Source organism: Ammodytes marinus (genome assembly GCF_949987685.1).
Source record: "Ammodytes marinus genome assembly, chromosome: 11".
Lineage (NCBI taxonomy): Eukaryota > Metazoa > Chordata > Actinopteri > Uranoscopiformes > Ammodytidae > Ammodytes > Ammodytes marinus.
The window spans coordinates 10,040,881-10,060,974 of NC_137215.1; the positions used below are offsets into that span (position 1 = coordinate 10,040,881).

The window sequence follows — 20,094 nt, forward strand, 5'->3', positions numbered from 1 at the left end:
TATTATAAAGTGTTACCAAAAGTTGTCTTGTGTCTCACTTTACCCCAGCTGTGGGGTAAACTGAGACAGACCAGAGAAATCAAGGGGGTAAACTGATCAAGTTACTTTTTCCACTCTGAAACTACCATAACAACAAATCTTGTAACAGTTACAATCCTGACAGCTAGCTTGAAAACCAAATATTCCAAAACTAATGTCGGACGAGTAACAGAATCATGGGGTTTGGTCAATTAAGAAAAAACAATTCTAAACACTTGAAAGTAACTCTGATCAAATACACCATATAATTCATATTCAATAATTAACATTCAAATGACAGATATAACCAGTTAGATTAAAACACAGTCTGGGGGTCAGAACACAGGAACCTTAGAGCCAGCTAGTGTCTGGGGGTCAGAGAAAAGAACAATCAGAACCAACTAGAACAGCCTGGGACTCAGAACACAGGACTAGACCCAGCTGTCATTTTCCATCTTTTGAGTCTTTGATTAATATTTTTCTGCATTTGTTTTATTGGGATCATTCATTGAATCTATTGGTGTTAAAGGTCACTCTCCTGTCTACCACATAAATACGTGCCAAACCATGCCCTTGCTGACACCCCTTCAACCATCAACACCCACCTCCAGCCCACATTGTCTTTTGTGTTATTCAAACTTGTCTCCTTGCTACCTCAAATATAATGGATTCATTAAAAGTGGGCACAGACACTATCTCACTTTACCCCAAAGCATTTGTCTCACTTTACCCCACTGCCACAATTTGAGAAAAAACTACCTCTCTCAGCAAATCAGGCTAATCTTCATTTATCATCATAACATGGTTTCATATGTTGGTAGTTCATCAACATGTATGATAGAAGTTGTTCTTCTTGAATCAATTTGCTTTGGCACAACAATCGATTAAGTTGACAGAAAGAAAATGTACTTTTACATGCAAAAAATAAATTTTTGTGAAAAAAACACGCTTACAACATCACCATGAGGTCCTCTCTTTCATGGCCAAGGGGAAATGAGAGGGGCTTGAAAACATATATCTCACATCACCAAAAATGTGTTCCATTGCCTAGATACAGGGGGTGTCTCACATTACCCGATGGCTCACATTCCCCCGTTCTCCCCTACTATGGTTTATACAGCAAAGACCAAGATAAAAGAGCAAGCTACCAAGTGCAGCAATAATCTGTCCAAGGAGAAAGGCATACAGTACTTGAAAAAATAGCTGTGAGTTATTCAATACACGCTAGAGTAAACAGACATCCCTATGGAAACAACAGTGAGTTAGCCCTTGTGTGAGATTGTGTGTGTGTATATCAAGCAGAAAACAGTATGAAACAGATTTGGAAATGTGTTTGCAGACATAGACGACTTCAATCATTTTGATTGATGAGCTGCTTCACATACTCTCACACCACAGATGCATTTTCAGCTTAGATATGCCAAGGGTATACCAGCAGCACAGAATACGTTTTGAATCGGGAGGGATACATTATTTGTCCTTATAACATTTAACTCCTTGTCTACACCCTGTGACAGTGACACAGATGAGCAAACCATATGTTAACCTACTGATCAGCAACTGTTTTATCATATTTAAAAGATATGGCTAGTGATTTTCAAAATATTTCTTATTGTCAAGAAATTTCATGAAATGGCCAAACCTAACACATTGTTTGTCTCTATACCCTACCCTATGTGTGGTGCTCAGTCCCAGTTACTTTGTTCTTACAGAACACATACATCTTAAAAAACAAACATTTACTTGCAATTACATTTGGAGTAATTACAGCAGCATAACAGTGTGTATGGGACTCAATATACCCTGGAGTGTCCATGTTCAAAGTAATGTGACATCACCCAATGAAACTGTGTGGCTCACAGATGTGTTTTCATTAGATTTTGGACAACAATAGAGGCCCATGGCATAGTGCAATAACATATCAGGCTTTGGCTGCACAGACAGCATTTTTCAGTGGGATCAGTTAATTTGTTGTTTTTGTCTTTTCATTTGATATGATCAAAGGAAGGAAGTATAAAGAATCTGACATTGTATCCTGTACATCAAACTAAGTCTTATCAATCATGTGTATTAACTGATTTGGAAATCGCTGGCTGACCTTGGCTGAGAAATGCGTCCATCTTGTCCTTAAAGGGCTGCAGGTTCTCCTCAGAGGACAACTTGCAGACTTTCTCCGTCTCAGTGGAGCAAGCTGAAACGACAGGAGAGGATCATGATGAGAGAGGAGGAAGCCTTTCCAAACAATAATATCTTATTCAGCATTAGTGTTGTTTTTCCAAACTCTACAGTACACCTCAGCCTGGTTGAGCTTGTTTTAGATTAATATCTGCTGCATAAGTCTTGGCAAAGACATAATGACCTGTAATGACTAAAAAAGCACCCCCAGGACCCAGGAAGGCCTGCGCTCTGATCCCGAGAGAAATGTATCGTTACGCTCTATCTGCAACCATAACGGATATACAAACTCAGCCCAAGGCCTGAGAGGTGGAGAGGCCATGAGACGCTTTAGGGAACAGGGAGGTCGGGACTGGGCAAGTGGTAAGTCATAGACCATATGCTGCCTCAACCAAAAAGGCACAAAGCAAGCTCTGCACTGTGCTACTTGCTGAAGTCCTTCGGACCAGCCAAGGTCATTTATGCGCCGCCTACCTATCGGAACCCCCCTCTAGGATCTGTCATCGAAGCCTAGGTCTGTTAGATCATTCAGCTGCCTCCGCTGGGTATTGAGGTCTGCAGGTATAGCATGTGATGATGTATTTATGTACGGCCAGCATGTGCCGCTGCCACTGGGGTCGAAGCAGACGCAAGTCCATCTCCCTTGCGAGCAACTCCATCTTTATGAATTACAAATAATGAACAGCCTAAAGATTCATTATGGCAAAGGAAAAACAATATTTGGCAACATGGATCAGGTCACTGATAGGTTTTGCAGGAAAGTTACATAAAACATGATAGAGAACAGACCAGGTTTAGGGAATTGTTGATCGAGCTGCAAGCTCACAAACTCACACATACACAGGTAAATACTGACACGTGTGCACACGTATGTTTGCACAAAAATACTAGGTCAGTTTTTTTTACCACCTGTGGACACTTCATTCCTAGGAAAGTGTTCTGACTGCTGAGAGACTTGAGACTGAGGAATGAAAGGGAATATTTCCCAACTGTCTCATTCATTAGTACTCTTTTTCACTCAACCTATTAGTTTGTCTTTTTCAACCAATTTATATACTTTTTCCCTGATGTCTGGAAGAAGCAAAAACATAACATATTCATTCTTACGCAGATATTTTTCATAAGCCTCTTTTATATGTTTCCTAATCTCATAATGTATTTGTTTTCTTAATGTTTAAGACCTAAATACAACATAAGAGCTGACTACACAAAGTAATGCTCTCATCATGTGAACTTTACTATTGTGTTTTGATATCATTGAGGGATAACATAATTGTTATCATAGTTTAATGGAAAGTCTGAATCTCAACTGCTTGCCTTGGAAAACACACTAACAATATTTTTTTCTAGCCTTTAAGCTAGATAGTCATTGAATATATTTTTGTAACCTTATAATACTGATGATACATTCATTAGATAAAATCTAGTTAGTAGAAACTTTATAAAAAGCAATGTAATAGATTATCCATGGGAAGCAGTTCAGGAACTCTGTTTGATGAATGGATGAAGGAATAAATGAATAAATTAAAGCTAGAGTCAACGATTCTGGGGAATGCTTGTTGTCAAAATCACTTTTCGTCAAAACCAGTAAATATCTCAGGTAGCAGATTGTGAGGAGATATTCACTGATTTTGACAAAAAGTGATCTTGACAACAAGCGTTCTCCAGTATCGTTGACTCCACCTTTAAAGAAAGTCAAACAGTTCATCCATGAATCATATTAAAGACCCTCAGGGCAACATGCAAAGAAACATGCAGGGGTATTGTGAAATTCTCTTCAGAACAGTCTCATTGTTGAGTGTTGGAGGTTTGCGGCTTGCAAGGTGAGGCCTTTGATAGTGTAGACAGGTATAGGAAGTTCCCTGACCTTGTCCCCTCCATGTTTTTATCCCCATTTCATGAGGACAGTGAAGGCACACTGGATCCAACAGGAGTCTACATCTGACATGTCCCATCTGCTTCTGGTTAGCTCGTCTGTATGACAAACAGATGCTATCTCTCTGTTGACCCGCCCCTACGATCCGCACATGACCATAGCTGGTCAGGTTTGGAAAATTATTTTCCATTGTGCTATGAGATATGTGCATGGATTACTGCACAATTTATTGCTACATCAATTTGTGACCGTATTTTAAACAAGATTGGACGCCTGCCATACTTTGCTGAATACATCGCCAAGTTGACTACCTGGTAAGCTTGTCGTAAATATCAAGTTGAAAGGTTTAGCGGGAAACATTTTGGAATGTAGGCTGATGACTATACCATTGAGGTCTTTCCTCAACTTGCGCAGATCTCTTTGAAAGTCTTCAAACTTCATCTGCGAGGCTTGGAAAAGGTCCTGGGGCTCGGGCATAGGGTAGACACACGTTTCTCTGCCAGCATCCTGGTAAAGCACAACACACGTCGTTCATGCACAAGAAACACACTCACACACACACATGTCAAAGTCAATCATTCTCTAGTGAGAGAGGGCCTCTCTAGTATATACTCAGTACACACCAGGCAAGATTGAAATAAATATCTTCAGACTTCGGAGACCTACATGTACTTATCAGCAGTCCAAACATCCAAGGGGAAGATATGGCTGAAACTACAGCAGATAATGACCATTAAGCTGGGTGCAGAAAGTACGATTCAATTCTCTCCAACAGAGTTACTACAAGGCCATTTATGAGGGCTGGAGCCATGTCAGGCAGGTTGATTTTGGCAAGCAGCACTACACTGAGTTCATCTCATCTGGAGAACCTAATTATTTACACTAGTGCTCCTTTGGATGCGGTGCCAGTGAACAGACTACAGGTTTGAATGAACCCAGACCAAAGGCAGAGCAAGAGTGCGGAGAAGAAGAGTGAAAGACAGAAAGGGAATTAGAAGAGAGAGCCAGAAAGGAGAGATTTGTTTCTGTAGTAAATTATGGAAGAGAAAATAAATAATTTGATAAAGGATAAGCCATGGTATCCTCTGGCAAGAGAGGAGATGAAAAGAGAGCTCTGGAAGGATTTCTAAGAAAATCAGACTAAAACAGAAAAGTGATTCAAATAAACAGGAACCAAAACATACCTCATCAAAGTGCCTTAGATAGTAAGCAACAATGTAGGACAAAAGACTCTTGGAGTTATCCTGAAAGAAAGAAAAGATCCAAATAAATAAACCAAATTCCCTTCATTTATTAATTTAATCATATTGGAGCAGGATGTTTTAATTTGCGTGAGTCTAACAAGTATAGAGACAGCCGCCATATAGTTTGGGGATAAATCATGACATTGGAAGAGCAATTCGACGAAATAAAACGTTGCTGGGCTGGCTGTCCTAACTCAAAGTTGCTGGAAAGTTTGATGTTCGTTATGGATACCTTACTCAGTACACCGCCACAAAAACATAAACCGCCATGTCCTTATATGGCAGTGGCAAGGGTATCTGAGCCTGTCCTGATATTGAATCAGAACAGTAAACAGAAATGCCTCTACTCTAAATCTGCACAGCTATGGTCCTCACGTTTTGGTAGTACTGCATGTTCCTATTTAACTCTTTGACGTTCAGTTCTGGACTCGACCATAGCTGGGACAACTGTAATACTAGGTCATAATTGTCACTTATTTTTCTAGTGCAGAAACACATGCTTTATTAACAGAATAAAGCATGTGTTTCTGCATGCGCAAAAAAATGACATGGGCTTTTCCCTTTTACTTGTTACAAATGTCTATACACTTCCAGTCTCCTTGTGAATAACGCATAATTAAGTGTCTACTCTTTTAAAGAGAGAGTGGAGTTTGCTTTAACTCCTGTGACACACAGACTCACACTGCTCTTAACGTCCTTGAGTTTTGGCAGAATGTCCAAGGAGAAACCGTCGGCCTGCCCTCGAGACCGATTACCTCCGTTCATGTAATTGCCAAATGCCAGCACCAGGCCGAGCACCTGCAATACACACTCACTAGTCTGGAGAGTCTTCACACACACACACACACACACACACACACACACACACACACACACACACACACACACACACACACACACACACACACACACACACACACACACACACACACACACAGACAAACAAATGAGATGAAGATGTGAAGGTTAAATTGAGTGACGGAAAACAAAAATGAAACCAGAAGAAGGCCTTATGGCTCACCTTGCATACTCTCTGAAGGATTTCTACTTTGCGTAGGACTGAGGTGATACATTCATGGAACGTGGACTGGAACAGGATGCAGAATACTCGCTCGGAGAAGTTGGGGATTTGGGATAACTGGAACAGAAACCTGATGAAAGCACATAATCAGTCTCTGTAACACGTCTGTTTAATGACACAGCTCTCATGGAATACATTTGCTTGGAAAAGGTAGCTTAGATTGGGCTCTTACTGTTCAGGCTTGTCCAGTGGCTTGGCCTCCTCCTTGTCTTTGGACGATTTCAGATGCTTTTTAATGCCATCCATTTCATCAGCTTGAGCTCTCTGTCAAACGAAAATGCAGATTCATTTGATATGGAAATGTACTGTCGGCAGGTGAAACAAATCGAAACCTTAACTACGTTTTAGACTAGCCGAGCAAAACATTGTGTGTGCATGGTTTAATCAGGGACGTGTGTGTGTGTGTGTGTGTGTGTGTGTGTGTGTGTGTGTGTGTGTGTGTATTTCTTTATATGCGTATGGATTTGGGTTATAACATATGTGTCCAATATGTTGCAAACCACAATGTAAAGCAAGTATACAGAAAGGAAGCTACAGAAAAAAAGCTACAGAGCATACCGAATGTTTTACTTTTATCATTAGTACCCCTGTGTTACTAGTGTCACACAAGGCCAGAAGCCAGAATTGAAAAGGAGCCATTTCTATTTTTAACAAATATAAATCCATGACAATTGGCAAAATCCATCTACTGATGAAAATCTTGATCAAAGCTCCAGAGCGGCGACTAAATAGAACTTGAGGTTGGTTTGTTTTGTCAGCTCAGTTCTCCATTTCTTTCGGAAATAATTCTCAAATTGTGTAGTTTTACACTTCAAACCAGTCAGTCTATACAGTACAAGTTTCATAAAGGCTAAAGAGCTGCCTTCAGCAAGACAACATTCCAGACTATTATGCTGCTGTCAGGCTCCGGACCACAGTTTTATACAAGGTGGTATTAAAAAAAAAGCGGACAGAAATGCCCCATCGTTTCACAAGAGGCAAAGACAATAGATGTTCATTTTGTCTGACGCAGATGGGCAAAACAATAAAACCATCCCCAGGAAGAAAATGTAAACTCTCTCTCAGAACCCATAGACCCCTAAAGATTCCCGATAGTCTGGCCTCTCCCTCCATTTCTCTCAATCTCTCTCTCTCTCTCTCTCTGGGGTTTGGCCTCGGCATGGATCCTTGAAAACTTCAAACACCAGCATCAAACAAACTGAGGGCCCGATTAGTATTCTACACACCGCTGCCTTCTGTCGACGAGGGCAAGCTCTCCTTCGCCTTCTCTCGAGATGTTTTCAAGTGTAAATATATTTAATACAAAGCAGATCCTTTTCAAAGGGCAGCAGTGGAGCCCAGCAGTGTTTGGTGTAATTGGGGACAAGTAGGCATTAGCGTGTGATCTTTGAATTGTTAGGGCATGTTGCAGTGGTTGTTAGCATGAGAAATACAGTCCCATGTGGAATATCAAATGCAAAGGAACGTATGATGATATTTGTGATGCCAGAATTCTAGTGGTAGCCAAGTGGTATTCATTAGCAAGGTTTCTTGTACCGAGCTGAACAGAGCCAGCCGGGGCTTAATCATTATTTATGTCACTCAATTTTCAATGGAAAAACATTTATGAGATTATTTGTACATTGTGCTGCCAAAGAATAGTGTCCAAATGACAAATTGCATCCAGTAATAAACATGTCAAACATATTTAGACATCATAAGGCTTTGTTGTGGAAAAGAGAGTAAGCGAGGTGATTATTTGTGGTGTAAAAGTGTGTAGGAGGGACTTTAGCTCCAACTGACCTCTATGACATTTAGCTACTGTCAGCTGAAAGGAGTCTGAAGTTCAAACATCCAGTCTGGGCCCAGATTATGGCTTGTGATATTAAAGGGGGAGGGACCGATGTCCCACTATCACTGTGACCCCTTTAACGGCGGTGGCTTATTGTTCAAAGAGCAGGCGGGCTATAATCCGCGGCTGATAGACTGAGCGACTCTGTCCCTGAATTTGTGTATGTGTGTTTCTATCTCAGTGAGCAACAGCACAGTATGTGCAAATTGGTGCGGGTCAAAATGTTTGTTTGTGAGCATGTTTGTGTGTGTGTGTGAGAGAGAGAGAGAGATAAAAAGAGTGAGGAAGAGGCAGTGTGTGATCTCGATCCTAGCACAGTGAGTGAGGGTGTAACCATTAGAAGCCCCTCGCATTCCTCAAGACAGGCTGACTGTGCTGCCAACTGTGGTTTAGGGGGCTGGAGACCCACAGACAGGATGGAGTCTCGCAATACAAAAGAGAAACAATTTGGCTCCTTGACTCAATAACATAGCCTCAGGCCATAAGGGGGAGAAGGAGCGTGAGGGAGAGAGGGCTGAAAGTCTCGGGGTGAGTGGGGAGGTTAGAAGACTTTTGATCCTCCGTTATGACACATTGGTTCATATAACTAGCTTGTCTCAAGCCTCGGTCTCATTCCCATGATCAACATTATTAATATGCCTCTGGCGGCCAAAGGTCCAGGCCTCTCCTGTGTAGTTGTGCCAGAAAGCAGTTCACAGGAATTTCACAGCATCTTAAAACTGTATTTCAGTTGAAATGTGGAAAACATGCCCCTTTTCATGTTCCATTATTTACTGACCTGACTTTGAACGGGTCCTGAACCATTCCCAGTGGGTGGGGTGGGTTTCCTATCAGTAAGAGTTGATGAATATGCATTTATAATACAAGGAGGCCTTCAAAGCCAAAATGGAGATATATTGGGAAGTAGTGATGACAGCTCCATCATTCGTTTTATGCTAATATTATACGGTACAATGTGGTCATTTCTCTTGTCAAAGCCGAGTCTAGTGTCTTCTCTTTTTTCCTTTAAAAAAAAAAACCAAACCTGAACTTTAAAGAATAGCTGTGTGTGACTCAAACGCTCATGTTTCTCATCTATTATTTCCCTTTACACGACGGGGGCATAACAAAAGAGATGTCAATCAAAATTTGGTTTACTATGCAAAAGCATCGGGCCCCTTCCAGGCCAGCAGACAGACCTACACAAGACGGACTCTGTCGTCAAATTGAACACATACCAGTAAGGTTTGTGGCTTGCCTGTTTGTTTTGTATCCAATGCACACTTCCTTATGTTCACCCTCTCAAAGGGAAAATAGAATATAAACTCCACATACAGAGACATCTTCAGAGTGAGGCGACATGTTATAGTCACACCAATTTATTTCCAATAGTCAGTCAGTCACCTCCCCCCCAAACACATGCCACCTAATCTTCCAAAGGTATATTTTGATGGATAGCAATTGGCGTGCTGTGGTTTACCCTCAAGGAAGTGCCAAAGAAAACAACACTAACAGTCGATGAATGATTTTTTTATTTCCCTTTTTGCCATTTTGTTGATATCAGGGCCTGTTGAGTCATCTTGGGTTTCATGCTATAATAAAATGATTGCCTGTTATTCATATATGGCATGAAATATGTAACCATAAATCATTGTATTTGTCACAAGCTGGGCTGTTACAAAATAAAAGCTTTTCTGCAAACCACAGAGGAAAAGAAAGAAAAAATAAGACTAAGGTTTTCCCAGCATGAACACTGCATTCGAGATCAGCCTGAGCTGTCAGAACTGTGTTACTTTGTATAATTACACAGGGAGTCGGGGACACTGTGTATTTATATGATACAGCATTGGCAGGAGACGTACTGATTTGTATTTCAGTGTGGGATATTGTATTTTCACTGGTCTATTGACTTTACTGAAACCACTGTCCACATGAGCTTTGATAATCCTCCACTCAAAGTCAAACACATTTGAAGATGTTTATTGCTGTTGTAATATGAAGGCAGAGCTCCAATTTCATGTTAGCATGTTGTTGAACTCACATTTTCGTAAAGGGCTTGCAGAGTCTCCAGATCAACTACCGTGTTGTCCATATTTAGGACGGCTGTGGATAGGAGAGGATGGCATGGTTAATATGAAAGTTAACACAGATGTTTTGATATTTCTTTAATGCCTTTGGAGGAACATAAACAATTCAGAAATCAAACCCGTACAAACAGGCCTTCATCTTCATAATCTGTAGATTAGAACACTTTTCATTGGCTGAAAAGAATAATTACAAATATCAGTGGTGTTATAAAACAAGCGCAGATATTTTCCCCATGCAAAGCCCATATAAAGTGTCCTGTGTGCCGTATGATGTGAGTTACACACAGATATCAGCTCTCATCACGAGAGCATGGAAGGGGCCAACAAACTAAAACATAAATAACAGAGGTCTTAGAAATCTGTCGAAAGGTACAAAGATCTGTGTTTGAACTCTTGTGTTTGAATTCCTGGTGTCGCCTTTTTGTCTCGGCGCGAGGACCTGGCGCCCGTGAGCATTAATCCTTTGAAAGTAAATGTTTAAAGACAAACAGAGCCCGGGGGTCTGCGGTGTTGAGGCTGAGGTGTTGCTGTATGCACAATCATCCAGTGAAGCACTCCACACTTACATGTATTTTCACTGTGCTGGGTGTCCAAATTACTCACATTGTTTTGATCTGCTGATTTGGCTGTTGAGGCACATAGGGAAAAGATAAGTGTCAGAAGAGATAAGGGACACGGGTGTGCTGGACTATATGCATATTGTTTGATTATGCATTACAAACTAATGCTTGCCTTGGACATTGAATAGGACTGGACTTCTTACAAGCTTTTCTACCCAACCAAACTTTAGATCTCCTCACTCTTGTGGCACAAACCCACTTCTCCTTTTCAGACTTCTTTGCCGTCACTATTTAACCTATTCACACTCTCTCCTCTTCCAAAAGCCACCACAGAAATAACTTCCTTCCCTCTGACGCTCCCCCTGTTCTGTTTCTTGCTCTCTTTTCTTGTAAACATTTGGTTTTCATTACTATCCGATCCAGAGTGTGGCTGGCTGGTTACATTGAAGACCATGCTTTAAGAGACATGGGAGAAAAACCATATCATCGCTCTCTGGCACAGACCTGTTATGATCAAAACACCCGACCCATCTGCCTGGGTGTACCTCCCGACTACCACATTCAACCCCAGCATGGCGCCGCCAACCACCATCTAATGCTGTGACTGGCGCACCAAAGCCTTTACAGGAAGCAGACACCGCACGGAAGTGTCCTATGAAACATGCAGAGTGTCGGCCAAGTCTGACAACAAACAACAACAGCTGTGTGGGGGGAAAGAAAAATGTGTTGACTTCTCACTTAGCAATTGGGTCATCATAAGACAGACACAATCTGAACCAATGACTCAGAAAAGTTGTTTTTCTTGAAATGAAGAGATATATCGGAGTGCTGAGCACTCCGCTAGTCATCGTCTTTCCTTGTGGAATCAAGAGGTTATAAAACAATGATTCACTACACCGAAAGGGGCAATTACAAAGTTCTGACGAATTAATCTTTCTCTTCTGTAAACATATTGTCCTTTGATTCTTTAATCATCTCAAACCTCTGACGGCACAAGGGATCATGAGATCATTGTTTAGGAATGGAAGAACAATAACATTGCTAATATATAGTTTTGGGGGGGTTTGTTCTTTATGGGAAACATTTAGTATTTTAAGTCTATAATTAATCAAGCCTAATAATTATCCCATTAAAAGGCAGGAAAAATTAAGTAAACACTTTTCTTGCGTTATTTTGCTTGCGCAAGGCACTGTTTTCGTGGTAATAACAAGCACATTATGTTTTGAAAGTACGTCACCAAAACCTAGGAGGTATCTTCTCTCTGATCTCACTCTCAATGATATACCGAAGTTTCCAATCAGTGCTAATTATGCTCTATGGTAAAAACTGTCCTAACATAGGAGATGAACGACAGTGCTGATGAGAGTGGCCCTCGCTTGCCCTCCCACTTTGACCCGAGATGAATGAACCAAAGACTGACGTTAAGGCCCAGAAACATTTAAGAGTGAGAATTCAGTCCGCAGTATGCTTTGAAGATACTGCAGACAAAATAACCCCATAGAGTGACTGTTTGTACCGAATGGTGCACAGTATGTGCCTGACATGGCTTCTTTCTGAGCCTCTGGATTTCAATGTAATCTACCAAGCAGCCGTGCACTTTGAGATGATAAATGTAAAAAAAGGCTCTATAGTATACTGTAGGAGGATCGAATAGGATGGCGAGATGAGGAATAGTGTTTAGACACATGGATGAGCGAAGGCTGGAGAGCAATCAGAGAGTAACTAAAACAGGAAAACAGTCGGTTCCCATCAACATCTCTTGAACGGCCTCACTTAAACAAAGCTGTTTAGACAAGATGGTGACAACTCATCAGAGAAAGACAGTGAGCTGCGGAAAAACATGATGAGGATGTTAGATGGGGAAAGATTATGAAAAATTAGGGAGATGGAAAACAGCACAAGGAGAGTGACAAAGAAAAAAACATTTCAGATGTCTTGGAACATTATGAGTTTTGATAAAGCTAACTATTAGAGAAAGGTTTAAGCTTCGGCAGTTACCATCTTAGTCTCTTCTTAGTAGACGGATAGCAAGACGGGTTTTATGGACTCCGAAATCAAAGAAAACAATCTCAATACGTTGGCCAACATTTCAAATGATCTATGAATATGATGAGTGAGATACTTTGTTTGTACAATATACTTTTGATGAAAAAGGGTCTGTTATTCATTGTAGGTTAGTGCCTCCCCTACACTCCTGGGGATGGCTGCTTATTCTCTGTAGTAGGAGGAGGAATCCAACCTTGTGGCACTCTAAAGATGGCTTGTTTGCCAAAACCAAAATAAAGTTTAGTATTGAAAATCTTGGTGGTGTGTGTGTGTGTGTGTGTGTGTGTGTGTGTGTGTGTGTGTGTGTGTGTGTGTGTACACGCGCACACTCCCAGTTCATATGTTTTTTTTTCACTCAAGCAATGCACCCAATTTACTGAAAAGGAATGTATTTGTGTCGCATTGGCTACAAATTGCATCATGTAGGCTATGCTAAGTATGCCAACAGCTCTGGAAAGCTTAGAAACTTTTGAGGGCTAAATGTCAACGTCTGCAAGCTGACATAATCTCAATCTCTTAAACAAGTACAGGCTAAAGTGTAATACATGTTCAACCTTAGCATAGCAAGCTAGCAACATGTGTTGCTGAGCCTTGATCTTCAGTTTTTAAAGGATTTGGTCATTAGGCTCAATTCAAATCTTGACTGACTAGGTTTAAAGTTCAAAAGTTATTCAAATCTGTCCTGAGCATGCATGTCAGTACCAGTACCATGTTAAGTTGTTGTGACATCTTATGGAAAACCTGAAATGTCAACCTCATGGTGGCGCTAGAGGAAAAGTCAGTACCAGTACAGAACCAAATTGAATGGCCATCCATTCAATAGATATTTAGAATTTCCAGTCTGGACTTAAGTGGTGGAAAGACAGACCAAATGACATTGACAGCCCTAGATCCATTTCACTAGTGTGGCTAATAAAAAGCCAATGATATATTGAATTTGTTAGTACATTTGAGTTAAGCCATAAAGAAGAAATACAACAACTGACAACAACAAATATATTTTCCCCCATATTGACCATTACAGTAGTGATTTCAAAACCACCTGTGTATTTTAGCACAGGCATCCACCACTTCACTGTTCAAGGCTACAGTCCACGGAGTGTTGCAAACAGATGATACGAAACATTAGGGACACAATACACTGATGAGTTGAATTTTTGTACATTCTTTTGGAGTGTCATCATACTGTTTACTTAAATTGTGCCATGTTACTTCAACCTGCACAATTTTATTTTGTTAATTCATCTCTTCCATACAGGACCACACAATAACACTTACCATTCTGAATGTCCTTCATGTCAAGATGAATGCTGGACATCAGAATTCCCACAGCCTGTGAACGCTTGTTGTTCAGCAGCTTCACCACCTAAGAATCGATGAAAGGAAGAGATGTGAGCAGCAGGGTTATACAAGGCCAAAGAGAGCAGGGATGTTAGTGCTCCATATACTATGATGTGCAGACAACACATGTTATAAACAGCTAAACAAACAGTAACATCACTCCCACTTCTCTGCTTACGTCTGTGGGAGGGAAACCGCAAACATTAAGAGCATAAGAGTGATGTATGGCTGAATTATGATGATTAACAATTTCTACTTTTTCTTCAAATCTCCATATCAATCATCTTTCAGTCGTGCAATTAAAACCGTTCAGACAACAAGAGGCATATTTGCTGAGTGGAGTATGATCACATAAATTCAAGTCCTCCTGCAATTGATTAAACATACAGAAGATCTCGATTTTTTCGTGTTTACATAATAGTTTATGGAACTGCGCAATGGAAGGGTATGGCTATAATAACTTTTAGTCAAAGCTATTGTATTCCAAGATCAAAACTGCGCCAAAAGCAGCAATATTAAGAAATGCTAGCTGAATAATAACAGCTTCCACAGCCAGGAGATCAATATCAAGCGAGTGTTTTTATTATACATGAAAAACTGTATCTAAGGAGGCCATTAAGAACCACAGCTCGCCTGAGTAAGCAGAAGTGTGTGCCGGGTAGCAAAATGGTGAAGGGACAGGACAGGAAACCCATAGCGTACTGTGATCCAGACAGAACGCTTCCATCTAAACCAGATCACAAAGACCACAGACCTTTCAAACGCACAGGAAGTTATATCACCATGCCCCAACTGTCTCTGTTTTCCCCGGCTCAACCACAGCTTTAGGGGACAGGCCGTTCAAGATACCGAAGCCGAATGACTTCCACAGTGAGCCTTTGATAGCTAGTGTAGTAGCTGCATCATGGTTGTGACAAAATGAATAATTTGTCATGTTTCATCACCCAAACTGACTCTCCCAAATCTACAAATAGGTTGAATTCCATAGCAGAGCTCCTTGATATTACAGGGGGTCAATTTACTATTTTTTATTTACATTTAAAATGAAAATCCCCTTGCAAAATGGTAGTAGCTATCATAATGAAACAGTTGGGTTTATTCAACGGCTATAGTTGAAATTATTTTTCGGACGAACATTTTCGAGACAACAAAACAAAATGTTTGAAGAAATCATTTAAGTCACACAGTTATATGTTGATCTTTTGGTCATAGGATAGTCCAATTTGAATATTTATCCATCCGTGACAAGCTCACGTTAGGGAGATTAAAACGTTAGGGATAGTAAAAGTAAGCATTAATTATAATCTAATTTAACTTAAAATCAACTTTCAAACTTTCATGATAAAAAAATTACACTTTTCAAGACGAAACTGCAATGTGAGAACACATACCTTAATATGCATACACAATGTCAACAATTAAGCTTTTGGTGGGGTTTGTCTGTTAATGTCGGGTCCAATACTAACGCTTCAGCTTTTATTTGTCTTTTGCGATTGCTAAATTTAAATTTTTGCAACTTCGACCGTTGCTCTGACACATCAAGGGCATTTTCACTTTTTTCTAATAATCTATAACCTAGAAATGAATCAGTAATATAAAAACACAGTAGCATACCTACTGTCAGACCAATCCTCTTGGCAACCTCTCGGATGGACTGCAGGCTCAACACAGTGGAAGCATTTCTACAAATCTCATTCTGATGTCAGCAGAGGCCTCTGAACTGGTCAAGCACTGACGTCAAAGTTGCTCTCTAGTGGTAGCTCTGGAGAAGATGCTTGTCTCCTCTTATCAAGAACGGTTAGACTCACAACACACAGGGGAATTGGAATGGCTGCAAGTACTAGGAGATAGAATTCATCATTATGAGGCCTGAGGCCGGTCCTCACGAGCTGGTAATGTCAAAGGTTGGTATCAAATTGAGGTCAGTCACATTTCTACGCATTTTTTATGTATTTTTTTGTTATTGACTCTAATATCTTTAGCACCATTTGTTGTGTCTGGAACATCCAAAGCAGTATCACACAGTGATAACCAAGGGAATTCTACCCACACCCACCTCAATTTGTCTCTTGTCTCTAACAATCTAGCAATGCAACCACAACATTAGCTGCTGTGGTGGCCAACTTATTCAGAGCTCCAGGAAGTATTTTAATAGAGGAGAAGACACGTATTCTGGTTGTTCACTGTCTCCCTGCACTGTGCCACGTCCTATATCTACACTCAAAGGTAGTCCTGCTCTGTGGAGAAGTGAATTTCCTCTATCATGTCCTTGAGGGTCAACATATTTGATGATGACCATTTTTGAAGTTTTTGAAAAGGAATCCCTGTATGAAACTGTGTTTTTCTTCTGAAGGGAAAAGTCACCTAGCATATCTACTGTTTCCATTGCTGTTGACCTTAGTGCATATTAGATCAAAGCTGCAAGGTGATTTTTCTTCTCTGATATTTTATACAAAGTGGGCTTTAACTCGCAGTAGTTACCACGATAACTTCCTAATATGTGCACATTCCTTATAACGATAACAAAGGAGAAGCCCATGCTTGTGGCTGATGTTTATGCATGCTGCATCTTAAATAGGACACTCACAGAAACTGGGCAGATACAGCATTAGAAAAAGAACAGAAGTGGATCTACTGTGATTTTCGAAACTGCTTAATTGGATCTACGTATATTACTTGTATTCTTGTTTCTGCTATTAGCCTTATTCCTTTTCCTTATTATTCTTTGTATTATTATGTTAATAATAGAGGAGGTCAACCATTGTTCACATGTCAAACTCTCATTTGAGTTGAGGAACCTTTTTCAATTCATCCCTTCCCATAATCTCAGAAGAAATACCACCAATGACCATGTCAGCAATTCATCCGGTTCTCAATCAGTGGGACAAATCTATCTTCCCTGGTGCAACATTATTTGTGATTTAGATACAAAGTAGGACAAATAGTTCTATTAACATAAAAAAAGTCTTGAGGGTAGAGTATAGCTTTAAATTATGGATCACAGGTTTGACTCGCAGATTGATGGAGTGACATAAAGGGCATTGGGGAGGCAAACAGTCTGACTATTAAACTAAGTCATACAGAAAGCACAATGGGAGGAACCACATCACGAAATACAGCTCCCAGGCGTCTCCCTCCCTCTCTTTTTTCCTTCTCTCCCCACTCTCTTGCTCTCTCTCTCTCTCTCTCTCTCTCTCTCTCTCTCTCAACAGTCATCACCGTGGTGAGGTTTCCTCACCGCACGCGAGACATTGGCTCCATGCCATTAGATGGTCACGGGGGAGTCGGGTGGGAGCCAGAGCTCACACCGCATAATAACTGTCTGGCTGAAGCAGTTCCTCCTGTCACTCATGGCAACGGGAGAACAGAGGAATGGAAAGGAACGGGGCATCACAGGAGTAAGAGTGAAGATGGGAAAAGCCCTGAAGAGTCAGTGCCATATTTGGTGAGCTATTGGGATAGCCTACGCAAACATGCACACACACACACACACACACAAACCAAAACATACCTGCTTGGCCTTGGACTTGCTGATTGTGTCTGAAATTGGCTTTTTCTTCTCCTTAACAGCACTTTTGGAGAATAGTTCCACAAATTCTTCAAAGTCCACAGTTGGCTCCTCGACTTTCTCCCACACCAGTGAGCCAACAGGTCTATAGATAGGACGAAAGAGGAATTATATACAATGCAAGTCGGTGAACTTTAATACACAATGTATTGTTTACTGCCAAATCCATTAGCCAACAAATTACATAATAATTCAGCATCAAGTTCCTCACTTGCAAGTAAATCATGTAGTCTATTTCTAGACGTTTTTTCGAGTCAAATTTTCCAAGCCTTATTAAGGAATGAAGAACTAGTTCAAGTCAATTCAGTGCTGACCACAAAGCCTGGACTGCATCATTTTCATTTTCCACAAGGTTAGCATGCTGCCTTCGCAGCATGGTGCCGATCATTATCTTAAGTGGACAAGCTTCCTCTGTTCAGAGAATACTGTTGTGCTAATGATGCATATCTATCTTCACTTTACACGCAGCATATCCTTACTTTTTAGCCTGCAGCTGTATGCGTGTCCAGTAGAGTGGCTTCATTGGCTTCGGGGGCTCAATAGCAGCCTTGGCAGGGCCAGCTTCCTGGACCACCAAGAGCATGGGGCCTGGTGGTGGTGGGGGCCCAAAGCCCGGGGGTGGTGGTGGAGGAGGGGGGCCCATACCAGGGGGAGGAGGTGGGGGTGGAGGTCCGAAACCAGGAGAGGGTGGAGGGGGAGGAGGAGGTCCAAAACCTGGGGGAGGAGGGGGAGGAGGAGGTCCAAAACCTGGGGGTGGAGGGGGAGGAGGGGGTGGTGGACAAGAGCCAAGCCCAGGTAAGGGTGGGGGAGGTGGGGGTGGTGGTGGAGCGACACCCCCTGGTAAAGGTGGCGGGGGTGGTGGAGGTGGGGGCATACCTCCAGAGATCGGGGGTGGGGCTGGAGGAGCTGGATGGGCGCTGCTCTGTTGCCTCTGCTGGCACGTGCAGACAAAGCTCTCCGTAGATTTAGGGATGGAGGATGAAACAGAAGTCGACGCGCTTCCTGATCCTCCATTGAAAGGCACATTAAACTTAAAGCCCTCCTCCGTAGGTGAGGTCTGGATGGACACCTCCTTGCTCTTCTTTTCCAGCTTTCCTCCACTCATCTGGGAGGCCTTGTGGTGGGCAGCGCCCAGGGATCCCATATTTTCCCAGCTGTCTGCTGCCAAGGAGGCCTGCTGGCCCTGCAACACTGTAATCTTAATCCGCAGGTCATCGATGGTCCTCTCCATCTGAGGAATGAGACCACTATCATCCTCTGAGGATGACTGACCTGACTTCAATTTACTGGATTCTGTCTGTTGGCAAAAAAATATATGTACAATAATAATAATAATAATAATAATAATAATAATAATAATAATAATAATAATAATAATAATAATAATAATAATAATAATAATAATAATATATTTATCTTACAAGCATGCACCTACATTAGGGTTCACATATAGAAACTGTAGAAAATAAAACGCATGAACCCTAATGCTTTTAATAGAGGAAAAACTTCCTCTATGAAACCAGGAAGTGAAGAATACTCTAACATGTTAAAAATCAGGCATAAAATATTCTGTTTGATCTTGGACACATTATTATTCAATAAATTCGGCTTTATAAACAGTGGGACACCCACAACTGAGGGAGCCCAGTGATGGAGCCAAGAGCTAAATTGGGGTCAAGAAAGTCCATTATGTCTAGACTCCATCAGACCTCCTCTGGCTCCAGACTGGGGGATACTGAGGGGATACAGAGAGATTTGACCCCAGAGACAGTGAGTCTCGTTGGGCCTCACATGGGGAGGGTCTGCGTCTCCTAGTACACATTCCCCAGTTGTGGTCACATCGTTGAATCTAAGCCGGGAAATGTTCAGTCAGTATGGCCTGCCTCATTTATTAACTCTTCTAGGAAACAGGGGAGGTTCACTGTGATAATACCAAGTCTTTAATGACAATCCTGACCTCTAGTGGACGAAGAACACATTTACAGTCGAAGATATATTTCCTGTAGCTGATGCAGTTTATCCATGACAGTTAGTGATGAGGCTGAAGTGTACGGTATACTCCAACACTTTGGCAGGTCGCACGGGTCGGTCATTTCCGATTTCAAATCAAGATCACATATGCCTCAAATAAAAACCTTAGCAACTACATCCTTTAATGCCCTATAAACCGAATGTCCCCTGTCTGTTCTTTGCTCAAACTACCATGATAAATCCCACTTCCATTGCACATTATGCATTATTTTAAATTACTTCTCACAATTCTGTCCACTTCTTAAGACAAAAATAAA

The 20,094-nt window shown here is 41.3% G+C and overlaps 1 protein-coding gene across 1 annotated transcript in view; it reads right to left on the reverse strand.

The window, feature by feature from the left end:
* The window catches only part of fmn2a (formin 2a), a gene marked incomplete at its 5' end in the record, with an annotated part of 39,113 nt that overhangs the window by 10,326 nt on the left and 8,693 nt on the right, over positions 1-20,094 (reverse strand). The window contains 10 exons of the mRNA XM_080037024.1: positions 2,117-2,209; positions 4,456-4,576; positions 5,254-5,313; positions 5,995-6,141; positions 6,335-6,464; positions 6,567-6,658; positions 10,246-10,307; positions 14,176-14,263; positions 17,750-17,891; positions 18,286-19,103. Coding sequence (XP_079893150.1) covers positions 2,117-2,209; positions 4,456-4,576; positions 5,254-5,313; positions 5,995-6,141; positions 6,335-6,464; positions 6,567-6,658; positions 10,246-10,307; positions 14,176-14,263; positions 17,750-17,891; positions 18,286-19,103 — 1,753 coding nt within the window. The remainder of the gene's footprint in view (positions 1-2,116; positions 2,210-4,455; positions 4,577-5,253; positions 5,314-5,994; positions 6,142-6,334; positions 6,465-6,566; positions 6,659-10,245; positions 10,308-14,175; positions 14,264-17,749; positions 17,892-18,285; positions 19,104-20,094) is intronic.